Source organism: Hemiscyllium ocellatum, chromosome 8 (genome assembly GCF_020745735.1).
Source record: "Hemiscyllium ocellatum isolate sHemOce1 chromosome 8, sHemOce1.pat.X.cur, whole genome shotgun sequence".
Taxonomy (NCBI): domain Eukaryota; kingdom Metazoa; phylum Chordata; class Chondrichthyes; order Orectolobiformes; family Hemiscylliidae; genus Hemiscyllium; species Hemiscyllium ocellatum.
Genome location: NC_083408.1, coordinates 108,881,919 through 108,907,728, shown reverse-complemented (window position 1 = coordinate 108,907,728; position 25,810 = coordinate 108,881,919). Strand labels below are relative to the sequence as shown.

Here is a 25,810-nt window from a genome sequence, read left to right as displayed (position 1 = left end):
AGATTAAAATGCAATAAACCACCACTTCGACTGGGACAACACATCTATCCTGGGACAGGCTAAGCAAAGACATGCCAGAGAATTCCTAGAGGCCTGGCACTCCAACCACAAGGCCATAAACAAACACATAGATCTAGATACCATCTATTAACCCTTCAGAAAACGAACAGGAAATGACATCACCCCAAACCCCAAGAACCCTATCCAGGAGAAAGATATAAATAGAAAGCAGGAGACAACAGCTTCGCTTCACTTGGAGGTCGCCACTGATGATGTTACCTAGCCAGATAATGAAATGTCTGGATATCAAACCTACAGCTCAGCGAGCAAACCTACACCCTAAACCTCAACCTGAGCTACAAACCTTGCAACTGATAATTGATTTCAGAAAGAAAGGAGAAATGCCTCCATCTACATCAATGGAACTGAGGTTGAGAGGGTGGACAGCGTCGGGTTCCTTGGAGTGACAATAACCGACAACTTGTCCTGGACTTGCCATATAGACACCACAGTCAAGAAGGCACAACGCCACTTCTTCCTCAGGCGGCTCAGGAAATTTGGCATGTCCATAAAGACCCTCACCAACCTCTATAGGTGCACCATTGAAAGCAAACTATTCATATGCATAAAGGCCTGGTTTGGCAATTGCTCTGCGCAGGACTGTAAGAAAGTACAGTAAGTGATGTGCACAGCCCAGACCATCACGTATGCCAAGTTTCTGTCCATGGACTCCATTTATACAGCTCGCTACTGCAGGAAGGCTGCCAGCATCACAAAAGACCCTGGTAACGAACTCGTACAACCTCTTGTGTCAGGCAGAAGAGACAAAAGTCTGAAAAGACACACACACACACACACACACACACACACACACACCTCTAGCCTCAAATAATGCTGATCTCGCAAATGCTGACCTCGCCTAGTGCACGCCCTGTGCAATGCAAGCTGTATGCCTCAGTTTAAGTCTTTTTGATCTGTTCATCCTTATTTCCTATGATCTGCTTGTACTGCTCGTAAATAAAGCTTTTCATTGTACCTGGTAAATGTGACAATAAATCAGTCAACCATTTGTTAGTGGTGCAGGCTCCATGGGCTGAATGGCTTTATCTGCTCCTTTAGCAAAGGCAATGGTCTAGCAGTATTACCACTCGACTGTTTATCCAAAGACTCAGGTACCTGTGTTCAAATCCCGCCATGGCAGGAATGGTGGAATTTGAATCCAATAAAAATCTGGAATTAAGGGTTTAATGATGACCATGAAGCCATTGTCAAAAAAACCTACTTGGTTCACTAATGCCCTTTTAGGGAAGGAAATCTGCCATCCTTACCTGGTTTGGCTTACACATTACTCCAGATCCACAGCAATGTGGTTGATTCTTAACTGTTCTCTGGACAATTAGGGATTGACAATAACTACTGGCCCAGCGAGAGAGGCATTTATGATTTTTTAAAAAATGTTTTCCTGGGGAAAGGAATGCTCAGTTCAAGGTGCAAGCACGGTTTGTGTAGTCTCTCTTATTGAAGGGAATGTTCAATTCAAGAGATTTATTGATTGATCTGATTTATTATCAAGTGTATTTTATCACAAACTGCAGTGAAAAGCATTGTATAGTGTCACCACTCTCTGGCACCATCTTAAAACACAGAAAAATAAATCAAAACATAGAATATAAAGGCAGAAAAAGAAAGAAATTATGTTCGACTTTACAGTCCATCCTGTTAAATGCTCAGCCATGGCGGTGTCCCCTTGACGTTCAGGTGGAACAAGAATCGTCACTTTGTTGATTGACACTGCTGCCACTGTGAGTCCTCACTGGACCTCACCAATGCAGCCGCCACTCATGCTGCCACATCCCGCACCAGCCCAAACTCAACTCCTCTGCTGCCAAGAGTCTGCTCTGGGCCCAAATCTGCCTCCACTACTGCCTCCATGAATCTGCGCTGGATGCAGATACCACGAGGAACCCAAACTCAGCTTCACCCATGGCATGGTGGCTCAGTGGTTAGCACTGTTGCCAGGGACGAGGGTTCAATTCCACCCTTGGGTAGCTGTCAGTGTGGGGTTTGCACATTCTCCCCTGTATCTGCTTGGGTTGCTCTCCAGGTGCTCCAGTTTCCTCCCACATTCTAATAACAGATGTGCAGACTGGGTGAACTGGCTATGATAAACAGCCTGAAGAAGGGCTTATGCCCGAAACGTCGAATCTCCTGTTCCTTGGATGCTGCCTGACCTGCTGCGCTTTTCCAGCAACACATTTTCAGCTCTGATCTCCAGCATCTGCAGACCTCACTTTCTCCTCTATGATAAACTGCCCCATAGTGTCCAAAGGTGAGCAGGTCAGGGTGGATTGGCCGCGCTAAATTGCTATCAGTCAAAAGGTGCGGCGCTGGAAAAACGCAGCCGGTTAGGCAGCATCTGAGGAGGAGAATCAACATTTCAAGCATAAGCTCTTCATCAGGAATGTGATCTGTTGGGTGCGTAGCCTGGTGTTGAGGAAGGGGATATGGCTGTAGTAGTGGGTCTGCTTCAGGATGTAGTTGAAAATGTGTTGCTGGTTAAAGCACAGCAGGTCAGGCAGCATCCAAGGAATAGGAAATTCGACGTTTCGGGCATAAGCCCTTCATCAGGGCTGATGAAGGGCTTATGCCCGAAACGTCGAATTTCCTGTTCCTTGGATGCTGCCTGACCTGCTGTGCTTTAACCAGCAACACATTTTCAACTGTGATCTCCAGCATCTGCAGACCTCATTTTTTTACCCGATGCTTCAGGATGTAGCTGAAGAGCTTAAGGGCAGAGGAGATTACCTAAGAGGTGAAGTGAGAGAGAGAGACTCACTGAGATTCTTGTAGAAGGAGGAGGCGAATTTTTTCAAGGTGGGCATCCTTGGAAGAGGCTTCCCAGTAAGGTTATCATCAACTAGGAGAAAACGAGGACTGCAAACGCTGGAGATCAGAGTCAAAAAGTGTGGTGCTGGACAAGCACAGCCAGTCAGGCAGCATCCGATGAGCAGGAGAGTTGATGTTCTGAGTATAAGCTCTTCACCAGGATTGCTAAATTGTCCCATTGTGTCCAAAGATGAGCAGGCCAGGGCGGATTGGGCATGTGAAATTGTCCCACAGTGTCCAAAGACTGTGCAGGCTAGGTGGATTAGCCATGGGAAATGAGGTGCAATGTGGATGGGGGGCAGGGTCTCTCCTGAGGGCCGGTGAGCACTCTTCCCGCACCGTGAGGAATGCCATGATGTTGTGGAAACCGGGGCGTTAAAACATGGCGGCGGGAGGATGAAAGACTACAACGCCCGGCATGCCCGGGGGGGAGGAGCGAGACCCGGATGTGGCGCTGGGTACTCTCGCGAGATGACTGGGGGTGGAGGGAGGGAAGGCGCTGACGCAGCGCCTCATTTGCCGGACCCTCCCTATAGCGGCAATTGAAGCTCCATTCGGCAGTATATAAGCGCTCGCTGGAAGAGGACGGACGGCTTTCCCAAGCCCGCTCCAGGCAGCACCGCCAAAATACAATATTAGTCGATTTTTATTTTTGTTTTAAAGCGAAAAATCTTTTTCTTGACCAAAAAAAACAAACCACCTCATCTGGATATTTCATTTAAATTCTCCTCCGTATCCACATGGCGAGTTCGGCCAACTCAAACCCGGTGGTAAGATTTTTTTTGTGTGTTGAGCGTGGTTGTTTTTTTTAATCCTCCGAAAATAAAAGAGACTTTAAGATGGGAACCATTATATAGATATATTCTTAGAAAAACATTTATACTTTTTCATTAAAATCTGTTTTAACCACTACCCAGGATGAAAACGATTTTTTTTTTATATTTCTACTTCCTTTCTTTTAAAAAAAACAAAGGTGAAAAGTAGTGTTTTGTTTTTTTTTCTCTCTGACCTGGGGAAATTTAAGCAAAATTCAGCAAAGTGAGAACTTGTTGGAATTTGAAGGGGAGGAGGGTGAAGGAATGAAACAATTTTTTTAATTAAAACAAGATCTGACTCCCTTTTCCACCAACAGCCTTTTTAAATAACTGGAGCTAAGCAAGCCATATCTTGAACAAACTGTGGGGATTTTTGTTTTTGTTGAGAGCTGTGGCTGGAGATTTACTTTTTTTACTGGCAGATGGAGGAAAAAAAACCCACATTTTTGCATCTATCTATCTATCTCCAGACAATTTCTTTTGTCTTGATTAGCAATTACATTTTTAAGTTGTGGTGCTTGCTAAAGTGGCTTGGGAAAGAAATGGGATGGGGAGGAAGATTTGATTGTGGGGTTGCACATCATAAAGAATGGTAATTCAATTAAAAGAAACTAAAATTCATGAGGTGATTTTTGCCTGAAAATTACAATTCAGAAGCTACTTTAGCTGTATACTTGGGTGGGTGTGTGGATCAAGTTTGAAGCCAAGAAAAGCACTAAGATTTTGATTTTGGGTTGATCTCTGAATATTACAAACTTCAGATTTCAAGTTTAATAATATAAACTTATTTTTGAACAATTTTTAAAAATAAAACTGAAACACCAACACACAATCCTCTAGAGAAACACAGGGTGATGGAGGCTGCACTGTTTGCTGATGAACCATTTTGTTTCCTGGCTGATTTTTAAAAAAAATTCTGTTGCTGGTCTGAAGGTGAGGCATGAGATGCTTTCTTCCCCTTTCTCAGGGCCCTGAAGATATTTGACTCCTGTTTTTCACCCTCTGCCTTTTGTGGTAAAAGTCTGGTAAATTGGTGTTTGTAGTCCCTCGTCGCTGCTCCGTAAGCTAATGTTTTGTGGTGGAGGATGGCCTGCTGTTTGTGCCTGCCTTCCTCCTCTCTCCTATGTTTCCCCTCGCTGCTAGACGGCCTCCTCTATTATAATCTCGGTTGCATGGTGGGGATGTGCTTGCCAGCTCTACGTCACGAGGTGAGGGGGCCCTCTGCGTATAAGAGGCCAGACTGGTGAGGGCTGTGCAAGCAAAAGGGGAGAGGGAGGCTTAACAGCAGCTGCAAGGCCCAAGGGTAAACAACCCGCTGACATGCATTCCCTTGATCTGTTTACGTTGTGACTCATCTACCTTGACAAACCTTCTTTCCTTTGCCTTCCATCCTTATCCCTAGTTGTCTAATTTTTTCTTTTGGGAGGCTGTGAGTGTTCCTTGAGCAGTGAGCTCTAGTGTTCAGTCTGTGAATGTGCATTCCAACCTGCAACAGCCCCTCTTTCAGCACAGCATTTTTTCTTCGCATCTGTAATTCAACCAAGATGCATTAACTATATAAACCACTTTTCTTTTTCTAAAATGAAGATAGTAATGTTGAAAATCTGAAGCAAATGGTTTCTCAATTCAACTTTTTAATTCCATTGGAATGTTGGTAACTGTTTAGCCAGAATGATACTTTCTCTAAACATAGAAATACTTAAGTGGGAGCTGGGGTTGAATTTGCATAGCACATGGTGGGCAATAAGGGCAGGCCCGTGGGATGAATTGGATAGCTTTTTCAAATTTCAGTTGGAGAATATTTAAAGCTCCGTCTTGGTGAGAATCATCATCTAATTACACAAATGTCTATGTAGCATTAAGGTAAATATAGTTGTCTTGTTTTCATTAGACTTTTTACTGTTATTGCTCTTATTTTAAAATGTTGTCATTACATTAGTTTAAACTCTTGGCATTTTCAGGAGACTTGTAATTAAAACAGTTCTTTTTGAAAATAGTCTGGCAGCATTTAAGAAAATTTCCCCAAGTATAACTGTTCTTGTAAGGAGGAGGAACACAAGTAGATCACTGTTTCTTGGCTTGTTTCTGCTATTTAATTAGGTCATGCTGGTTTGTACACCGTCTCCACTTATCAATCTTTACTCTTTGCCATTCTTGCTAGGCAAAATTTTAAATTGATGCAATGTTCCTGATTTTGGAGGCTGGATTTTCCGTACCCTTTGAGTAGAATTATGCTCTGATTTTTGCTTTGACGTAGCTCTCATTTTAAGACTATGCCCTTGTACTATGGACTTTTGAGCAAACAAAATGGCTTCTTTTCTACACTGTTGTTTGCCTCAATTATTTCATTAGTAGTTCATAGCCACTTAAACAAGAGGTTACAAGCCAATGTTATGCAACCTGTTGTCATGATGTCCCTGGGTGTAGCAGGTTAAGTTGTATCCCTTCTGAATGTAAAATTTGTTTGTCTATAATTGCATATGCTACTCCAAATAAGAAATGAGCAAATTCTGTAGAACAGACGCATTGCTTCCTCACTTTTGAATTTTACTTACTATTGCATAAAAGCTGACACTTAATCATTTTTGTACTTTCTAGATCTGACTATTGCCCACACTCCTGGGTGTCTCATAAGTTTTACTAGGTAAACTTGATGCTGACTAAAACCCAACTAGTGTCTTAAAATTCAATCAGCTAGTCCATCACATCTGTGATTGCTGACTTGCATTGGCTCCTATTCAAAAGTCTATACACTCCTCCATCCTCTCACCTTGTTAGACACTTACACTCCTCCAACTCTGGCCTCTTGTGCCTTCCCAATTACAATTGCTTCACCACTTATGATTCTACTGTCTCTTTCCCCAAACTCTGGAATTCTCTCCCTATCTCTTTTCAGAGGCACTCCTTAAGACTTGCTTCTGATCAGATTTTTGTCATCCGACCTAAAATGTCATGATATGCTTTGATTCATAATGCTCCTGTGAAGTACCTTGGGATATTGCAACTACTTTTAAAGAAGCTATATAACTTGAAAATCTTGTTAAATCCTAGTTTTTCTGGGCACAAACTCGTAAGCAGTACATATTCTGTCACCACTAACAACATTTTTGATTTGTCTTTTTCAAGTGGATGCTCTCCCTCTTTTCCATGTTAAATTTTACATGATTTGGTTTTTTCCACTCAATCTGTCCTGTGTGCCTTGGAAATTTCCAATTCACATTTGCAACTTCAGAATTAGAAGTGTTAGTGTAAAGGTGGCAATGTGGCCCATTGTGTCTGTGACTTAAGTTGGCACAAGGCAACAGTACTCTGCTTTATCCAAATCCTTGCCTATGGTTTTCATCCAAATAATCATCCGATGCCTCCTTCAATTGAATTCCATCCCTTAACAGTGTGAAAAAGTTTTTTGCTTCATGATTGTGCGTTTTGCAGATTGTTCCCTCTAATGTTCTCTTTTGCTAGTGGTGACCGTTTCTCCCTATCTAGTGCACAAGATTTTGAAAACTGCTAAATGTCCTCTTCGCTGCCTTCTTGCCAACCTTCTCATAACCAAACTCCTTGTCTTTGGAACCAACCTTGTAAATCATTTCTGCACTCTCCAATTTGTTTACATCCTCCTTAAAGTGGCATCTGCAATACTGAGAAACTCAACATCACCTTGCAGCAGGAGATGGGAGGAGTGGAAGGGTGTTTCTCAATGGAGAACTGACCAATGGTGTTCCACAAGGATTGTATTTGGACTATGGTTATTTATGATAATCATAAATGATTTGGAGGAAGGTATAGGTGCTCTGATTAGCAAGTTTGCAGATGACACTAAGATTAGTGGAGTAACAGATAGTGAAGGGGACTGTAAGAGAATATAGCAGAATATAGTGTAGTATGGCAGATGGAATTCAAACCTGACAAATGCAACGTGATGCATTTTGGAAGATCCAATTCAAGAGCAAGCAATGATAAATGGAAAAGCCTTGGTGAAACTGTACAGGGAGATCTGGGTGTTCAGGCCTATTGTACCTTGAAAGTGGCAATGGGCATTGAGTGGTCAAGAAGGCATATGGCATGCTTTCCTTTATCAGATGGGATATTGAGTACAAGAGTTGGCAGATCATGTTGTAGTTGTATAGACTTTGGTTTGGCTCCATTTGGAATTTTGCATAATTTTAGTTGTCACACTACCAAAAGGATGTGTGTGCTTTGGAGAGGGTGCATAGGACATTCACCAAGATGTTGCCTGGTGTGGAGGACACTCTCTATGAAGAGAGGTTCAGTAGGTTAGGGTTATTTTCATTAGAAAGATGGAGGTTTGAGGGGACCTGATTTACGTCTATAAAATCATGAGATATAGACAGGGTGGATAGTGGGAAGCTTTTTCCCCAGAGTGGTGGACTTAATTACAAAGGGTCACAAGTTCAAGGTGAGGGAAAAGTTTAAGGGAGATGTGTGTGGAAAGTTCTTTATACAGAGGATGGTGGGTCCCTGAAATGTGTTGCCGGTAGAGGTGGGCATAGTGGTGTTTAAGATGGTGCAGGGACCAGAGGGACACCGATCCTTGGAAAATAAGTGACAAGTTTAGATAGAGGATCTGGATCAGCGCAGGCTTGAAGGGCCTGTTCCTGTGTAGTAATTTTCTTTGTTCTTTGAAATCTTAAACCTTTTGGAGCAGTTCCTCCTTTTGAATTGCAGTGAAAGAGGGCCTGCAGGCACTTTACAGGCAGAGAGATCTGATATTTGCATCTTAATTGAAACTTGTATCTCCTTTCTAACAGAGTTCTCTATCATCCATTTTAAATTTGTTTGCTCCACTTACACCAATTAATGATCTTTTGATCTCTGCCTTTAAACTGTCAGTGTGCCCTCTCTCACTGTACCTGACAAAGGAGGGTCCCTCTGAAAGCTTGCAATTTCAAATAAACATCTTGAACTATAACCTGGTGTCATGTGATTTTTAACTCTGCTTCTAAACAAGATTATGGCTGATCTGCCCCAGACTGCAAATTTCTTTCATGCCAGCTCAACATAGACATCAACTCTTGATGCTTCAAAAAAAACTGGTTTCCCACCTCTTAAAAATGCTATAACTGTTTAGAGGATTCCAAGCGTTCAGTAAACTCCAGGAGAAGAAATTCCTGCATGTCTGTTTTAAATGTGTTCCCTTATTCTGTAACTTTGACATTTTCTACACTTGTCAAACATAATCCTGTCATGCCTTTTCAAATTCTGTCTCCATCTCATTCTTCTAAACTCAAATTAATAAAAAGCATCTAACCTGTTCAGCTATTTATTGCCTCAAAAGGTGATGGATTATCTGTGCAAGCTCTATTTTCAATAAACTACAGCTGTAAGTGCTTGACACCAGAAGTCTGTCTGCAGACTGGTTGCAGTATGACAATATGTTCCAGCTGTTGGATCTGAACACCAGCAGAACTAATCTGAAGAGGCCTGGGTTTGAGCATCCTGAGGGTTGAGCTGGTTCCACTTTAGGGCTCCTGTGGTGCAATGGTCATGTCCCAACCTATGGGCACAAAGGTCCTGATTCAGCCTTACCTGTTCTGGATATGTCATAACATGTCTGAGCAGGTTCATTTTAGAATAGCTACGGAGTTTTTGTTGTCAGCTTAGTCCTGTGCAATAGTGAGAGATGGTGTATTATCAGTGAAATGAGCTCAAAAATTTCACACTTTTTTTTGCATTCTCTGGATTCAGTGGGAGGAACATGGAACAGGCAGAAGTGTCCTGATGGAAGCTAGCTTTATAAGCATTCCAGCATAACCCCTGCACAATCATCTGATGAACTGGACGCAATATCTGAATGACTGCAAACTTCCTCCCTCTCTCGCTCTTATTTACTCAACACTTAAATGGGCAAGGTCCAAGAGGAGAAAAAGGAATGCTACCAAGACAATGAAGCTCTCATTGAAATGTGGCCGAAGTGACAATGCCAGGAGGAGCTTGCTACCAACTGAGTAAAATAATAACTTATTCACTAAGCTACACTGAAAATGTGGAAGTGTCAGTTGTTTCTGTGCCAGTAATTGAGACTGCAGAATGGTATGTCGCCTCCCTGGCGTTACTGCAGGGCATTTGTTTTCGTGAAGGTGAAGAACCAGAGTGGTGCTTGGCATCACAGTATCAATGATAGAGGAAAAAAGTCCTGGAAAAGGTAGATTTTGGGTCCCATTCAAGATCTGTCTGGTAGCAATCTCAGGATTACTCCCAACATCAAGTGCTATTGAATATAGATATATAAAGTTTGAGTTTGAACATGTGACTGAACTAATGGTGCAAGATTGGACGTCTTTAGGTTGGATTGCTGGGACCTAGGACCATTCTGGGGTAGGTGTGACCAGTCATAGAGATGTACAGCATGGAAGCAGACGCTTCGGTCTAACTCTGAGAAAGTGAGGCCTGTAGATGCTGGAGATCAGAGCTTAAAAGTGTGTTGCTGGAAAAGCGCAGCAGGTCAGGCAGCATCAAAGGAACAGGAGAATCGACGTTTCGGGCATAAGCCCTTCTTCAGGAATCCTGAAGAAGGGCTTATGCCCGAAACGTTGATTTTCCTGTTCCTTTGATGCTGCCCGACCTGCTGCGCTTTTCCCGCAACACCATTTTTAACCTTCGGTCTAACTCGCCCATGTCGACCAGATATGCCACCTAATCTAGTCCCACTTGCCAGCACCCGGCAATTATCTCCCCCACCCCCCTTTATTCATATACCCATCCAGATGCCTTTTAAATGTTGCCTGAGGAGGACTGGTTGTATCGCAACAGCACTAGGATTAATATCCTCAGAGGAGATCTGCTAGCGCTTTTTAAGGGGATTTAAGATAGCTTGTCAGGGGTTGGTAACTTGGGAAATTCAGAAGAAAATCAAAGCTGGCCATGGGGAGTGCCAAATATAACCAGGGTCAAATTACAGAGTAATATGAAAAAGGCAGAATTAAGTGTTCTTTCTGAATGCCTGCAGAATTTGTAAAACGTTAGGTTAATTGGTGGTGCTGGTAGAAGTATAATTTAATTGATATGATTGAGACATGGCTGCAGGGTGACTAAATCTGAGAACTGAACTCTGAAGAATATTTAGGAAGTATAAGCAGGCTGATTATAAGAGGTGGGATCAAGGATTGTTGATCAGAAGAAAAGTGTGTTGAGTTTGTTTGGGTGAAGCTAAGGAGAAATAATGTCTGACAAACCTGCTTTTTAAAGGATGTTGCTAGAAGTGCTGATAAGGAGGAATCAGTTGATATGTTCGGATTTTCAGAAGGCTCTTGATTCACTTCTCACTGGAGATTAGTAAACAAAACTAAAGAATTGTGCGTAATTAACTAACATGGAATGCGAATTAGTTTACCATGCAAAAAAAAAACCAGGAGGAATAGATGGGTCATTCTTGGGCTGTGACCATGTGTACTGCAGGGATTAGTGCTCAGGCCCTAATCTTTCCACTATCTACATTTCAATGAGGACGAATTGAATTATTTCAGTTCTTAGATGGTACCAAATTTAGTGGAAATGAGTGTTCAGGAAGATGCAAAGAGGCCATTTGGATAGACTGAATATGTGGGCAGGTGTGTGGCAGATGGATTACACCGTGGATCGGTGAGGTTTAGTTGGAGGAACGAAAGCATGATTTTTTTCAGTTGTCTAAATAAATTGTTGATTAGATTAATTCCCTACAGTGTGGAAACAGGTCCTTTGGTGCAACAAGTCCACACCGACCTTCCGAAGAGTAACCCACCCAATCCCATTTTCCTCTGACTGTTGTACCTAACACTATGAGCAATTTAGCACGGCCAATTCACCTGACCTGCACATCTTTGGACTGTGGGAGGAAACTGGAGCACCCGGAGGAAACCCACGCAGACACGAGGAGAATGTGCAAACTCCACACAAAGTCGCCCGAGGCTGGAATTGAACCTGGGACCCTGGTGCTGTTGATGTACAAATTGGTTGTGATGTCCTTCATAAGTAGCTGAAAGCAAGCAAGCAGGTTTAGAGAGCGATTTGGAAAACAAATGGTATATTAGTCTTTATCGCAAAAGAACTTGAGCATACGAGTAAAGACATCTTAGTTTCAGTTGCATATCAAGTAGATATACACCAGAGAACAGATGACCAGTACACACTGATTAGACCGCCCTTGGAGTATTTTGCCATTCTGTTCCTCTTGCTTTTGCAAACTTATTTTTATAACAACATAAAAGACATAAAATGGCACATATGAATCAAGATTAGAGTGATGCTGGAAAAGCCCAGCAGATCAGGCAGCCTCCAAGGAGCAGGAAAAATCGACATTTCCTGATGAAGGGCTTTTGCCCAAAATGTCGATATTCCTGCTCCTTGGATGCTGCCTGACCTGCTGTGCTTTTCCAGCACCGCTCTAATCTTGACTCTGATCTCCAACATCTGCAGTTCTCACTTTTGCCTATGACTCATACGAGGCAAGTGGAGTTGAATTTGGATGTTCTAGCCCAGAGGTAGGGATTCTACCACTGCCATAATCCCTCACTTAAGGAAAGATATATTTGTTGTGCAGGAAGTACAGCAGATGTTCATTAGACTGATTCCTGGGATTGTGGACTGTCCTGTATTCTTTTGAGTTTAGAAGAATGAGACGCAATCTCTTAAAAACTCAGTCCCTTTAAGAAAGTTAGAGTAGATGCAGAAAGGATGTTTCCCTTGGCTGTGAGTTGTAGAGCCAGGGGGCACAGTCTCAGAATAAAAGGCATGTAGTTTAGGCCTTTGTTTTAGACATGTTGAGTAAGTGGAAAAGTGTGTGACATGATGTATAATGTGACTTTGGTAACAAAAACAGGAAGGCAGATTATTATCGGATTAGAGATAGATTGTGAAAGTGGTCGATGCAAGAGGTCTGGATGTTCTTGTGCATCAGTCACTGAAAGCAAGATGCAAATGTGGCAGAAGGCCAAGTGGTATGTTAGCCTTGGTATGAGGATTCTAATATAAGAGCAGGGATGTCTTTGTGCAATGAAATGCGATATTTTTTCATTGACTCATGGATGTGGGTATTGCTGACTGGCCCACATTTATATTGCCTGGTCCTAGCTGTCCTTGAACTGAGTGGCTTGCTAGGCCATTTCAGAGGTCGGTTGAGAGTCACCCACATTGCTGTGGGCCTGGAGTCGCACATAGGCCAGACCAGGTGAGGGTGGTTTATGTACTTCCCTAACGGATCAGCAAAGGTCATCAGTAGATTTTGAATTCCAGAACTTTTTGTTTTGTTTTGAATTGAATTCATGGTGGAATTTGAACTCAGGATCCCAGAACATTAGCAGAGAGTCTATATTAATAGGCTAGCGTTAATACCACTAAGTCATTACTGAAGGTATGAGACCATACCTCAACTATTGTGAGCTGCTTTAGTTGCCATTATCTGAGGAACGATATTCTGGCTCTGCACAAAACATGGCAAAGCCTCAGTAGGCTGATTCTTGGAATGGCAGGATAGATGTATGAAAGACTGGAGTTTAGAAAAATGAGTTGCTATCTCGCAGACACTTATAAAATTCTAACCGAACAAGACAGCTAAATGCAGGAAGGATATTCCTGGTGACTAGGGACTCCCGAAATAGGTCATAGTCTACGATAGGCCATTTAGGATTGACTGAAGAAATGTCCTCACCCCAAACAAGGAGCATCTGAAATTCTCTACCACAATGTGGTTAAGGCCAAAATATTGTACATTTTTATGAAGGAATTAAACATAGTTCTTGGGGCTAAATTGTTTCCAAAGTCTGGTGAGAAAGTGGGAGCAGGTTACTGCTGAGTACCTTTGATCATTTTGAATGGTTGAGCGAGCTTGAAAGCTGAATGGTCTATTCCTTGTATTTTCCTGTTTCTAAGATGAGAAACCTCTTCACTCAGAGCATGGTTAATGCTTGGAATTCTCACCCCAGAAGGCTATGCAAGTTTTAATTACTAATATCATCAGGAAGATGGGAATAGTGCTGGCATAAATCATTGAGGTGCATGAACAGTCATGATCTAAAATGGCACAGCAGCCTCGAATGGTTGAATGGCTGACTACTGCACTTATGTTCCTATATGTTGAATCCAAATACCTTAATCCAGAGGCAAAGCAGTGGCAGAATAGGAAATTAAAAGAAGCACATCCTGAACTGCAGATCTCTATCTTATGAGATATCTTGTCCCATGAATCTAAAGGTCCGTGGGTTGAGAATCAGCATTTCAGTCACGTGAAACCTGTGACTGAGTAGATTTCATCCTCAAATTGAGGGACATTTGACCAGCTGTGTGAACTCATCAACTTGTGGGGAAAACAGCAGTCCTGCATTTACATAAGCCTCTGGCCCTGCTGGAAGGAGGGTCAGTGACTCTGGATACACATGATGCAAAGCTTATTACGTTGTGGAAAAATAAGGGAACCGGTTACCAAGTATTTCCTGTTGAGCAATGCTGGAAATTGTATTAGCCCATGTTGCTCTTGTGTCAGATTGCAATCCTGGCTGAACACATTTATCCTGAATCCCATTATGTTTCAGAATTGGCAGATCCATAATCAACATGATTTTCTAAATCTGAAAGTGGCAAAAGAAATCCTGAGAGCTGAGGAGATCATTAACCTCATCAAAGTTTCAGTCATGGGAGCAAAGGTGGTTTGTTTTAAAGGGAAGAAAATTGGCTGTCAACCAGAACTACTCGATGCGGTCTCCTGTAATCTGTGACCACATTATTCAAAAAGTATGTTTTCTGCTGTGTGTAATCAAGAAATTAGGGAAACAAACTTTTGGATTAGGAATAGCTAGATTGGCTAAAAATCAGCTGAAATGTTGGCAAGTATAATTCTTCAAAGGGCAGGTTGCAAGAAATGGTATATTCAAGAATATTTCAGAATTGGCATGCGTAATACTCTGCCTCTCAGACAATGTTTCTTATCATTGAAGGAAAACATTTTAGCAGTCAGAAATGGAGGTAAACAGATAATCAGATGGGTTTTCTCAACACTCTCTTCTGGTACAGGCCTCCATGTTGATGTTCCTGAGCTGTCAAGCTGGAGTCATGTACCTCCATATCAAGTTTCTCCTACTTTCACATCAAGACGAGTGTGGTAGGAGTTAACAAAAGGCACCCAGCAAGAAATAAACTGAAAGGTTGCCTCAAGGCAAAGCAAATGATGAAGTGGGGTTACTTGGATATATTTCCATTTTCTCTACACTATTTGGGCTCAGCAGTTAGCACTGCTACCTCATAGCGCCAGGGACCCAGATTCAAATCAGCCCTCTGGCAACTGACTGCACATTCTCTCCCTGCCTGTATGGACTTCCTCCAGGTGCTCTGGTTTCCTCCTACAGTCCACAGATGGTCTGTTTACGTGGATTAAACAAGTGAAACTACTCATAATGTCCACAGCTGTGCAGGCTAGGTGAATTAACCGTGAGAAATGTAGGGCTACTTCTGTGCCAAACAGCATAAAGCAAGTGATAGGCAGAGCTAAGCGATCCCACAACCAGTGGATCAGACTGTAGCTCTGCAGTCCTTCCACATCCAGTCGTGAATGGTGGTGGACAATTAAAATAACTCACTGGAGGAGAAGGCTCCACAATTATCCCCATCCTCAATGATGGAGGAGCCCAGCACATCAGTGCAAAAGATAAGGATGATGCATTCGTAGCAATCTTCAGTCAGAAGTCCCAATGGATGATCCATCTCGGTCTCCTCCAGTGGTCCCCAGCAACACAGATACCAGACTCCAGCCAATTTGATTCACTCCACGTGACATCAAGAAACAGCTGGATGCTGCAAAGGCAATGGGCCCTGATAACATTCCGGCAGTAGTACTGAAGACGTGTGCAACAGAACTTGCTGCTCCCCTAGCCAAGCTTTTCTGGTACAGTTATAACACTGGCATCTACCCGACAATGTGGAAATTTGCCCAGCTATGTCCTGTACACAAAAAGCAGGACAAATCTATCTGGCCAGTTACTGCCTAATCAGTCTACATCATCAGTAAAGTGATGGAAGGGGTCATCAACAATACTATCCAACAGCACCTGCTCAGAAACAACCTGCTCAGCCGCACCCAGTTTACTCAGCTCCTGATCTCATTACAGCCTTAGTTCAAACATGGACAAAAGAGCTGAATTCCAGAGGGGAGGGGAGAGTGACAGTCCTTGATATCAAGGCTGCACTTGACCGAGTATGGCATCAAGGAGCCCTGGCAAAACCGTAATCAATGGATATCAAGGGGCATACGCTCTGCTGGTTGGACTCATACCTGACACAAAGGAAGATGGTTGTGGTTGTGGAGGGTCCGACATCTCAGCTCCAGGATATCGCAGCAGAAGTTCCTCAGGGTAGTGTCCTGGAGCCAACAGTCTTCAGCTGCTTCATCAATGACCTATCCTCTGTCATAATGTCAGAAGTAAGGATGTTCACCGATGATTGCACAGTGTTCAGCACCATTGGCGACTCCTTGGACACTGAAGCAGTCCATGCTTAAATGCAACAAGTTTTGGACAGTATCCAGGCTTGGGCCTACAAGTGGCAAGTAACATTTGTGCCACACAAATGCCAGACAATGGCCATCACCAATAAGAGACACTCTAACCACTGCCCCATGACATTTAACGGTATTGCCATCATTGAAACCCCCACTATCAACATCCTTGGGAGTTACCATTGACCAGACACTCAACTGGACTCACCATATAAACACAGTGGCTACAAGAGCAGGTCAGAGACTGGGGATACTGTCACCTCCTGACACCCTAAAGTCCATCCAGCATCTACAAGATGCAAGTCAGCGTGATGGAATACCCTCCAATTGTCTGAATGGGTGCAACTTCAACAACACTCAAGCTTGACACCATCCAGAACAAAGCAACCCGTTTAGTTGGCACCACATCTACAGACATTCACTCTGTCCACCACTGGCATTCAGATTAGATTAGATTACTTACAGTGTGGAAACAGGCCCTTCGGCCCAACAAGTCCACACCGACCCGCCGAAGCGCAACCCACCCATACCCCTACATTTACCCCTTACCTAACAACTACGGGCAATTTAGCATAGCCAATTCACCTGACCCGCACATCTTTGGACTGTGGGAGGAAACCGGAGCACCCAGACACGGGGAGAACGTGCAAACTCCACACAGTCAGTCGCCTGAGTCGGGAATTGAATCCGGGTCTCAGGCGCTGTGAGGCAGCAATGCTAACCACTGTGCCGCCCACAGTAGCAGAAGTGTGTACTATTTACAAGGTGAACTGCAGAAATTCACTAAAGATCCTTAGATTGCACTATCCACACTCACTTCCACCAAGAAGAACAAGGACACCATCACCTGCAAGTTCCCCTCCAAGTCACCCACTACCCTGACTTGGAAATATACCACCGTTCTTCACACTCGGTGGGTCAAAATCCTGGAATTCACTCCCAGTTGCATTGCGGGCCAACCCACAGCAAGTGGACTGCAGTGATTCAAGAAGGCAGCTCACCACCACCTTCTCAAGGGTAAATAGGGATGGCTATCAATGCTGCCCAGCCATTGACGACCAAGTCCCACGAATGAATTTTTTAAAATTTAGAAGTTAACCATGGGAAATGTAGGTTATAGGGTAAGGAGTGGATGTTCTTTAGAGTGCCAGTGTGAACCCGATGAACCGAATGGCCTGCTTCCATCCTGTAGGAACTCTATGATTCTAATTTTCATTTGAATCATACAATTAGAAATAAATTTTCAAGACCTTTAAAAAAATAAATTATCTATCTTTGAGTTGAAAATGAATGTCGTCAATGCAAACAAAAAAATGGTTTAATTCTTAAAGCTATGATTTCATGGACTCTATGTAAGTACTGTATTACATCATCCAACTCAAGAGAGAGAGAGAGATTGGAGAAGAATACAGTTGTTGGAAATATCAAATTAAAATAAAAAATACTAGAAATAGAATTTTTCAAATCTGTGTGAGAAAAATGATTGCTTTTTTGGCCTTTGGATGCTATCAGACCCAGAGCTGAAGTTTTCCAACATTTTCTGAATGTGTAGTCTTGCTGTGGCAACAGAAGTAGCAATTTGATTCTTTATCTATGTACTAAGAATAATCACAAGCCTGGGCAGACTGATATGCAGAGTAATTGTATTTTTAACCTCTTTTCTCTGCACTCTGCAGTAGTTTCACTTAATTTGGAACTTTTGGAATGGAATTGAAGGCATAAGATTTATAATTTGTAATCACAAGTTTTTTGCTAGAATTTGCAGAGATGAGTATAGATGCAGAATAATTTTGGTTTCTTAAACATTTTTCTTTAAAAACTTGTGATCATCACAGAATCAAAATATGAACTAAAATCAAAATAGAAATTGGTGGAGAAACTCAGCAGGTTTGGCGGCATCTGTGGGGAGAAAGCAGTTAATGTTTCGAGGCCAGCGATTCTTCATCAGAACTAAATAAAGTCTAGAAAAGCTAGAAAAATGTGGGAGGTGAATTGATAAGTGGAGATGGAGCCCAAAGAGGGTGGGAGAGATATGAAAGAGATAGGCAGACAAGGGCTAATAGTAAACCAGCAAGTGGGAAATGAGATGTTGTTCTTAGAGCTTGTGTCGAGCTCTCTGAGCACTGCAGCAGGCTTGAGAGAGGAATATTGGCATGGGAACACTGTGCTGTATTGAAGTGATAGGTGTCTGGAAGCTTTGTCATTTTTATGAGCAGAACATGGATGTTCTGCAAAGCAGTCACCCAGTCTGCGTTTTGTTTCTCCAGTGTAGAGGAGACCACATGGTGAACAGTAAATACAGTAAGCCAAATTAGATGAAGTGCAAGTAAATTACTGCTACATGTGAAAAATGTCTGGGGCATGGGATAGTGAGGAGAATGGAGGAGAACAGGCAAGTTTAACATCTTTAGTGATTGCATGAGAAGGTGCTGTGCCCTTCACCACCTATTCGCAGTAATGGCAGTGTGCACTCTCTAAGATTTACAAGTATTTCAGTAGCTTGCCAAGGCTCCTTCCACAGCACCTTCTAAACCTGCAGCCTTTGCCACCTAGAAATAGTGTAGCAGAGGCATGTCAACACTGCCACCTGCAAGTTCCCCTCTAAGCCTCACACAGTCCTGACTTGGAACTATATCGCTGTTCCTTCATTATTGTTGGGTCACAATCCTGGAACTCCCTAAGGTCACACCCGAGGACTGGAGCAGCATCACCTTCTCCAACCAATTTTTAAGAAGTTTTATTTTTAAGAAAAGGAATAAATAAACTGCACTTTGCACTAAACATGGGTGAAATCTAAGCCATCTTCTTGTTCTTGAAAAGCTATACCACTAATCTCAATGCTTGAAATCTCTGCCAATGAGCTTAGATGAAATTCAGAAGGCCATAACTTTAATATACTGATTTCTTTGGCCAGTAGGTTATCCTATGAAAAGAGTTTGATTAAACTAGGCTCTTATTCAATAGAGTCAAAACAGAATGCTGGAGCAACTCAGCAGGCTTGGCAGTATCTGTGAAGAAAGAAAGAGTTAATATTTCAAATCCAGTATAACTTCTTGATGACTCTGGAACTATTCACATAACTAGATTCAGTGTGTTAATAATCTATATTGTGTAGATGGATGAGTCGTGAGATCTTTGAAACTTAGAAAATGTTTAAGGAAGATTGATTGGATGACTGTGAAAAGTACATTTCCCCTGGCTAAGCTCTTAAAAACAAAAGGGTTCAGTCTCAATAAGGTGTCAGCAATTTAGGACCAAAAAGAAAGGGTTGCTTTGTTGTAAATTTTCAACATTCTGTACAAAAGAGGACATGGACGCTCAGTTGATTATCATCAAGTCAGATTTAATAAGGAACTGTGCGAAATGCTTTTTTTTATAGATTCAGGTTGTTCCAAAGCACTTCATATTGTGTAGACATTGTAAGAAACTGCAGTTACATATCACCCAGGTTATTACATTCAAGTCTCTGAATTACTCTCCAGGATGGTTATGTTGAAGAAAGACAGTTTATAAACCAGGCTTGTATTCCCTTGAAAATGCGAAGTTAAAGAATGATTTAAGTGAAGTATTTCAGCTTATTAACCTGTTGGATGGGGAGCATGGAAACAGTTTTGTCTGGTGTAAGGGCTTCAGAACAAAAAAACAACTTTTTTTTAACGACATGGCCTAGACTATTTGAATATGATGTTGGGAGATGGTTCAATGCGGAAATGTTCCTGGAAATCTGGAGTGCTCATCCCAAAAAAAGCTGTTAGAACTGAAAGAAAATTTCAAAAATCCCTCAGATCAGTAATTTTTTCTTAAGGCTATGAAGAGATCAGTGGATCAAATCCAAGCTCTGCAGTCCTGCCACGTCCAGTCGTGAATGGTAGTGAACAGTTGCCCAGCAGATGATTCATCTCAGCCTACTCCAGTGTTTCCCAGCATCACAATACCGGTCTTCAAACAATTCAGTTCACTCCATGTGCTATCGTGAAACAGGTGAAGGCACTGGATATTGCTAAGGCTATGGCCCTGGCAACATTTTGGCAATAGTGCTGAAGACTTGTGTCCAGAAACTGCAATGTCCCTAACCAAGTTCTTTGCACCATGTGGAAAATTGCCCAGGTATGTCCTATACACAGAAAAGACAAATCCAACCTAGCCAAATGCTATTCCATCAGTCTACTCTCAATCATCAGCAAAGTGATGTAAGATGTCATAAACAAGCAGCACCCAGTTTGGATTCTGCCAGGACCACTCAGCTCCTAATCTCATTACAGACTTAGTTCAAATATGGATGAAAGAGCTGAATTCCAGAGTGAAAGCTCTTGACGTTAAGGCCACATTTGGCTGAGTGTGGCATCAAGGTGCTCTAGCAAAATGGGAATCAGCGGGTATTGGGGACAAACTCTTTGCTGGTTGGAGTCATATCTGGCACGTAACAAGCTGGTTATGGTTGTTGAAGGTCAGTAATCTCAGATCACCTTTTATGAGAACATCACCTCCGCTTTTGAACATATATGTGACAGCTAACTAGGGAGAGTTAGTGCTTTTATTATGAATTATTTATTATTATTGTTTGAGATGGAGCAATATTAAAACAATTTAAGAATTTGAAGTTGAGATTCCTGTAACCTTTGTCATTTGGATCTTAAAACTGTGTAATATTTGCCTTTTTTGTAATGCAACAAATTACCTTGAGTTGGTGCATTTGAATTTGAACTGACTCTGACCAGGCTTTCATATATTGCGCTCACTAAACCTGCAACTTCAGTCTCCTGTTTAGAATGAGAGGGGAAAGATTTAAAAGGTAACCAAGGGGCAGCTTTTCACGCAGTGGGTGGTGCTTGTATAGAATGAGCTGCTAGAGGAAGTGGTGGAGACTGATACAATTACAACATTTAAAAGGCATTTGGATGGATATATAAGTAGGAAGGAATAGGCAAGTGGGACTAGATTAGTTTATGATATCAGGTCAGCGTGGACAAGTTGGACCGAAGGGTCTGTTTTCATGCTGTACATGTTTATGACTGGAGGAAATAACTGGCTGGCAAATGCATAGACAGAGATAGCATCTAACTAAGTTCCCTTCCCAGTCTACACCATAATTTGTTTAATGTGTCAGCTAGCTGCTTGTCTGGGCTTGTGTGTTTATGTCTTGCCATTGCACTGATTGAATTGGTGACACCTGAACATTGGAACAGTAATCAGATCAGTTGTTGCTGTATTGTAGGTGTTTTTGGTGTTAATTTTGGTTGGCTGTTCTGTAGCTAGAAACTGTTTGGATGTGGGAATAAATGACTAATTTCAATTTTCTTATTACTGTTATTCAAGTCAGTGGCATTTGAAAGGAGAGGACATAATGTTATTTTTTTACAACACACTGTAAATTTAAATGCGTTTTATAATCTATTTCATTAGGGTTGTATTTTGATATCAAATATTATGAATGTTACATATCCATAGCTGCCTCTCCTTCACTGAACTCTCATTGGCTAGCATGACAGTACATAGCTTCAAATTGAAGGATGATAGATATAGGACAGATGTCAGAGGTAGTTCCTTTACTCAAGTGAGTAGTAGGGATGTGGAATGCCTTGCCTGCAACAGTAGCAGACCTGCCAACTTTAAGGGCATTTAAATGGTCATTGGATAGGCATATAGATGAGAATGGAATTGCGTAGGTTAGATGGGCTTCAGATTAATGTCACAGGTCAGCGCAACATTGAGGACCGAAGGGCCTGTACTGCGCTGTAATGTTCTATGTTCATTATAATACTTTGATTGTGGAACTTGCATCTTCACCCATGTGAAGATTTACATCATTTTCATCCTTGCAGTGATCGTTTCCTAAGGTTCTCTTATCCCAGCAAATTGAAATGATTAAAAGAACTTACATTTAATAGCATCTTTCACCATCTCCAATAATAAAAGACTTCAAATTCTAGTCATGGTTGTTTTGTAGGAAGGCAGGACAAACAACTTGCACACAGCAAAGTTCTACAAACCACATTTGATGAAACTGTCAGATGATCTGGTTTAGTAATGTTTGAGAAATGTTACCAGCCACACTGGGAGGATTCCCCACTCCTTTTTAAATGGAGTTTTGTCAAAAAGGCAATTGAAGTTTTGAGATCCACCCCTTCAGATTTTGCTTTGGCTTTGTCTGAATCCAGCTATCTCCTTTTCAATATTCAAACCATCTGTTGTCCTCAAGCCAAATCTATATTTCTATAAAAATTATGCAGGTAAAAGTAGATTACAAAACTTAAACTTTGTGTGTATCTCTCACTATAATACCACTTTCCTCTACATCAAAAGCAAAATACTCTGAAACCGATAAACTGAAATTGCTGGAAATACTCAGTAGGTCTGGCACCGACTGTGAAGAGTGAGATAAAGTTAACATTTCAGATCAAAGACTTTTCTTCTGAACCTCTTCCAATGTAGCACTCAACCTTGAAAATGTGGTGTAGTTTCACCAGCTGCTGCTTAATCATTAAAGCCCGGAGCTAGCTCATGACACATCTTGCACATGTACTTTCCCAGGACACGAGAAGTATCCACAAGTTTCCAGCCAGGAGTTGTGTCCAATAGTTGTAGCTGTTTTAAGGTTCAGGCAGACTAAGGATAGCATCCTGACACCTATACACTGAAACGCAAAGTGTTCATTGCCCAGTAGTAATGCCCCATGTCAGGATTAATGTAGATTAAATGCATGCTATTACAGATGATAGTGCACAGTTACATTCTAATTGCAGTGCAGTTACCTTGCAGTAAATATAGCCAACATATAAACAAAGCCAACTAAACTACTATAAATATGAACCTCACCTGTTTAAAAAGCATTTCAGAGCACAAAAGGAAAAAATTGTGGATATGAAGATACCAAAACAAAACAAAGGAGCAGAGTTAATGCTTTGGGTCCATGACTTTGCACAAATCCAGGATCGTCAAGCTGAAACGTGAGCAATATTTCTTCTTCATGAATACTGTCAGAGCTATTGAGTAGCATTTTGTTTATTTTAGGTAAAATTTCTTGAAACACCCTCCAATTTATTTTTGCCACACCCAAAATAGTTGTTGACAGTGAAAATGTAGTGAGAATTAAAACATAGGACTCGCAATGTCAAGAAAAGTTCCCAATTTTCCCAATAAACTTTAAGCTGTAACTTCAGAATCTTGTTATTGAACAGTGAATACTTATTTCTGTGTATTTGTTAGCCTGGTTAACAGTTCAGATTCTCTTCTTCCCTGAGACATTAAACCAGCTGCTGCAGCTCACCAACTGTCTTCCCCAGCTTTCTTCACCACCTCTGTCTCCTCCACAAAGTGGCCCCCATCAGCTCTCTGGAAACCATTCGACATGCAAATTTTATTTAAATGCATGAGTTGGTAGAAGAGCAGACATGATGATATGGTGAAGTTGGATAGTATACAGTGAGCATGGTAGCTTGTTTGGCACCGCTACCAGGCTCACTATATACTATCCAACTTCACCATATCATCATGTCTGCTCTTCTACCAACTCATGCATTTAAATAAGATGCATCTTGGCTTGATTTCTGGGTACTTGCTCACTTTCTTGCCACACTTTGTGGCCTGCATTAATTTTTAGTCTAGAAGAATAGGCAAGCACCTTATCACAGTGGGGAGCACAGAACAGTTAAAAAGATGAACATGCCACTGTAGGGCATCTGTCTATGTCAGTACCTACAGCATATGCCAGCAGCTTTTGTGGCGAATGCTGCATGACCTTCTTCACCCATTTGACTATGACTGGAAGTCAAAATGAAGCAGTCTGTAGCGAGGTCAAGGGGGACTATGGTCAGTCAGGGGCTGTTGCCAGAGTCAAGAAAGAGGTCCCTGTTACAGTTAAACAAGAGGTTTGTCTGATTCCAGTCTGAGGGTTGGGTCATGTTAGTGAGGTGCTTGATCCTAGTAGAGTCTCGGGATTGGTCCACAGTCTGTCCTGCAGATCAAGTGCAACCAACCAGACCAGGGATTACAGGTGCGTCAGTTGAGGTACTGTGGAGACATCAGTATTGGTAGCTAAGATGGAAATTCTTTTCCTGCAGTGAGACAAATGAAGAGATTGAGCTTGATGAAAGTAGTTGAAAGAGCTGTTAGTGTGAGGCAGCTTGGATAGACTGGTCTTTACTGTTTTTCATTGCTTTTGGTTGTCCATCAAAGTTTTGTCAAGAAATTAAGTTGGTTAGCGTGGTCATTGTTTTAGCCAGTCGCAGTAGTGACTTTCTTACTGGATTGGATTGGCAGATTGAGTTCTGCACCAAGTTTCATTGATGGAAAGCTGAGTGCTTTTATAAATATTTTTTAAATGTTTTCTAATGTCAACCTGTTTAGAAATGTTAGTTAAACACCTCTGGATTGGGTATGTGTTGCTCCCGGGCCTGCTGGCTCAGAAGTAGGAATTCTGCCTTTGCACCATGAGAGCTTAGGCTCTGTATTTGCCAAAACTTTGGGAAGGTGAGTTGATGCTTTTAACACACTGCAAACTGGAGAAAATGCTTTTACTTGGTAGATATAGAGATGATTGCACTAATTTGATTTCAACATTATTTGCATTTCTATTTTGGATTGGATAAGAATGGTTATTACACAACCCACAGCCTATTTGTTCCATCTTTTATAGTGATGTTATCAATACATTGCCCTCTTGCCCCTACTCCCAGTTTTTATCTGCTTCCTTTCATTCTGGTGAGGTGTAATTCCTTGCTTACGCTCATCCAATATCTCTCTTGATGTCTCTTCTCCATATTAAACCTGGTTATCTATTGTCCGACTATTTAACAATGAAAGCTAATATAGCAAAGAAGAATCATGGCCACCAATAAGCTCCTTTCAGCAGCGCTTACTGAACTGCACCAAATAAAATCCTCTTCAATCCCACAGTTGAGAAGGTCAATTGTATCTCATGCAACATAATTCTTCATTTCCGTATGTTGTATGTAAAGTTTTTTTTATCTACCTTGATGCACTTCAATTCGAGCTCAGATTTAACTTTGAACTGGAGCAGTCGCGTTAAGCTCCCTTTATTCAACATATTCCATGAGAAATTCATTGATTGGTTCTTCAACATTTTCTACCAGAAGGTGTCTCCCTAGGCAATATTCTAGAGTTCCATGTGCTATAGTTTTGGCCTTATTGGCAATCTCATAGAAAGGGCCTGAGACACTTGCTTAATGTGCAAGCCTGGTGCAGAAATAGAGTGCATCAAAGCTACCTGAATCAGATCACTGCTCACAATGGATTGCACATAATGACAAAATGGGCCGAAGATACCTTTGAGCTTTAAAAATACCCAATCTATGTTGTTACCATGGAAGACTATAATAGCAAAATAATTTGGACAACAGCGAAGCTAGCCATATTTTTCCCATTCACTCATGGGATGTGAGTTTTGCATTTATTTCTCATCCCTTGAGAAAGTGGTGCTGAGCTGTAGTCCATGCATTAACGGTGGTTAATGGTTTTCCTATGCCATGTAAAAACTGCTGTTGTCTTTGCAGATGGAAGTGGTCGTGTGTTTGGAAGTGATGTCTAAGGAGCCTTGATAATTTCTGCAGTGGATCTTGTAGATGGTGCACATTGCTGCTACTTAAGATTGAATTAGTCCAACTGTACATGA

General features: G+C 41.8%; 1 protein-coding gene across 2 annotated transcripts in view; it reads left to right on the top strand.

Annotated features, from left to right (window-relative positions):
• The first annotated feature begins 3,452 nt into the window (after positions 1–3,452).
• Positions 3,453–25,810, top strand: part of gtf2a1 (general transcription factor IIA, 1) — a 64,251-nt gene continuing 41,893 nt past the window's right edge. For both annotated transcript variants that reach the window (XM_060829443.1, XM_060829442.1), the window contains exon 1: positions 3,453–3,656. In XM_060829443.1, the coding sequence (XP_060685426.1) occupies positions 3,627–3,656 (30 nt within the window). In that variant the 5' untranslated portion in view covers positions 3,453–3,626. The remainder of the gene's footprint in view (positions 3,657–25,810) is intronic.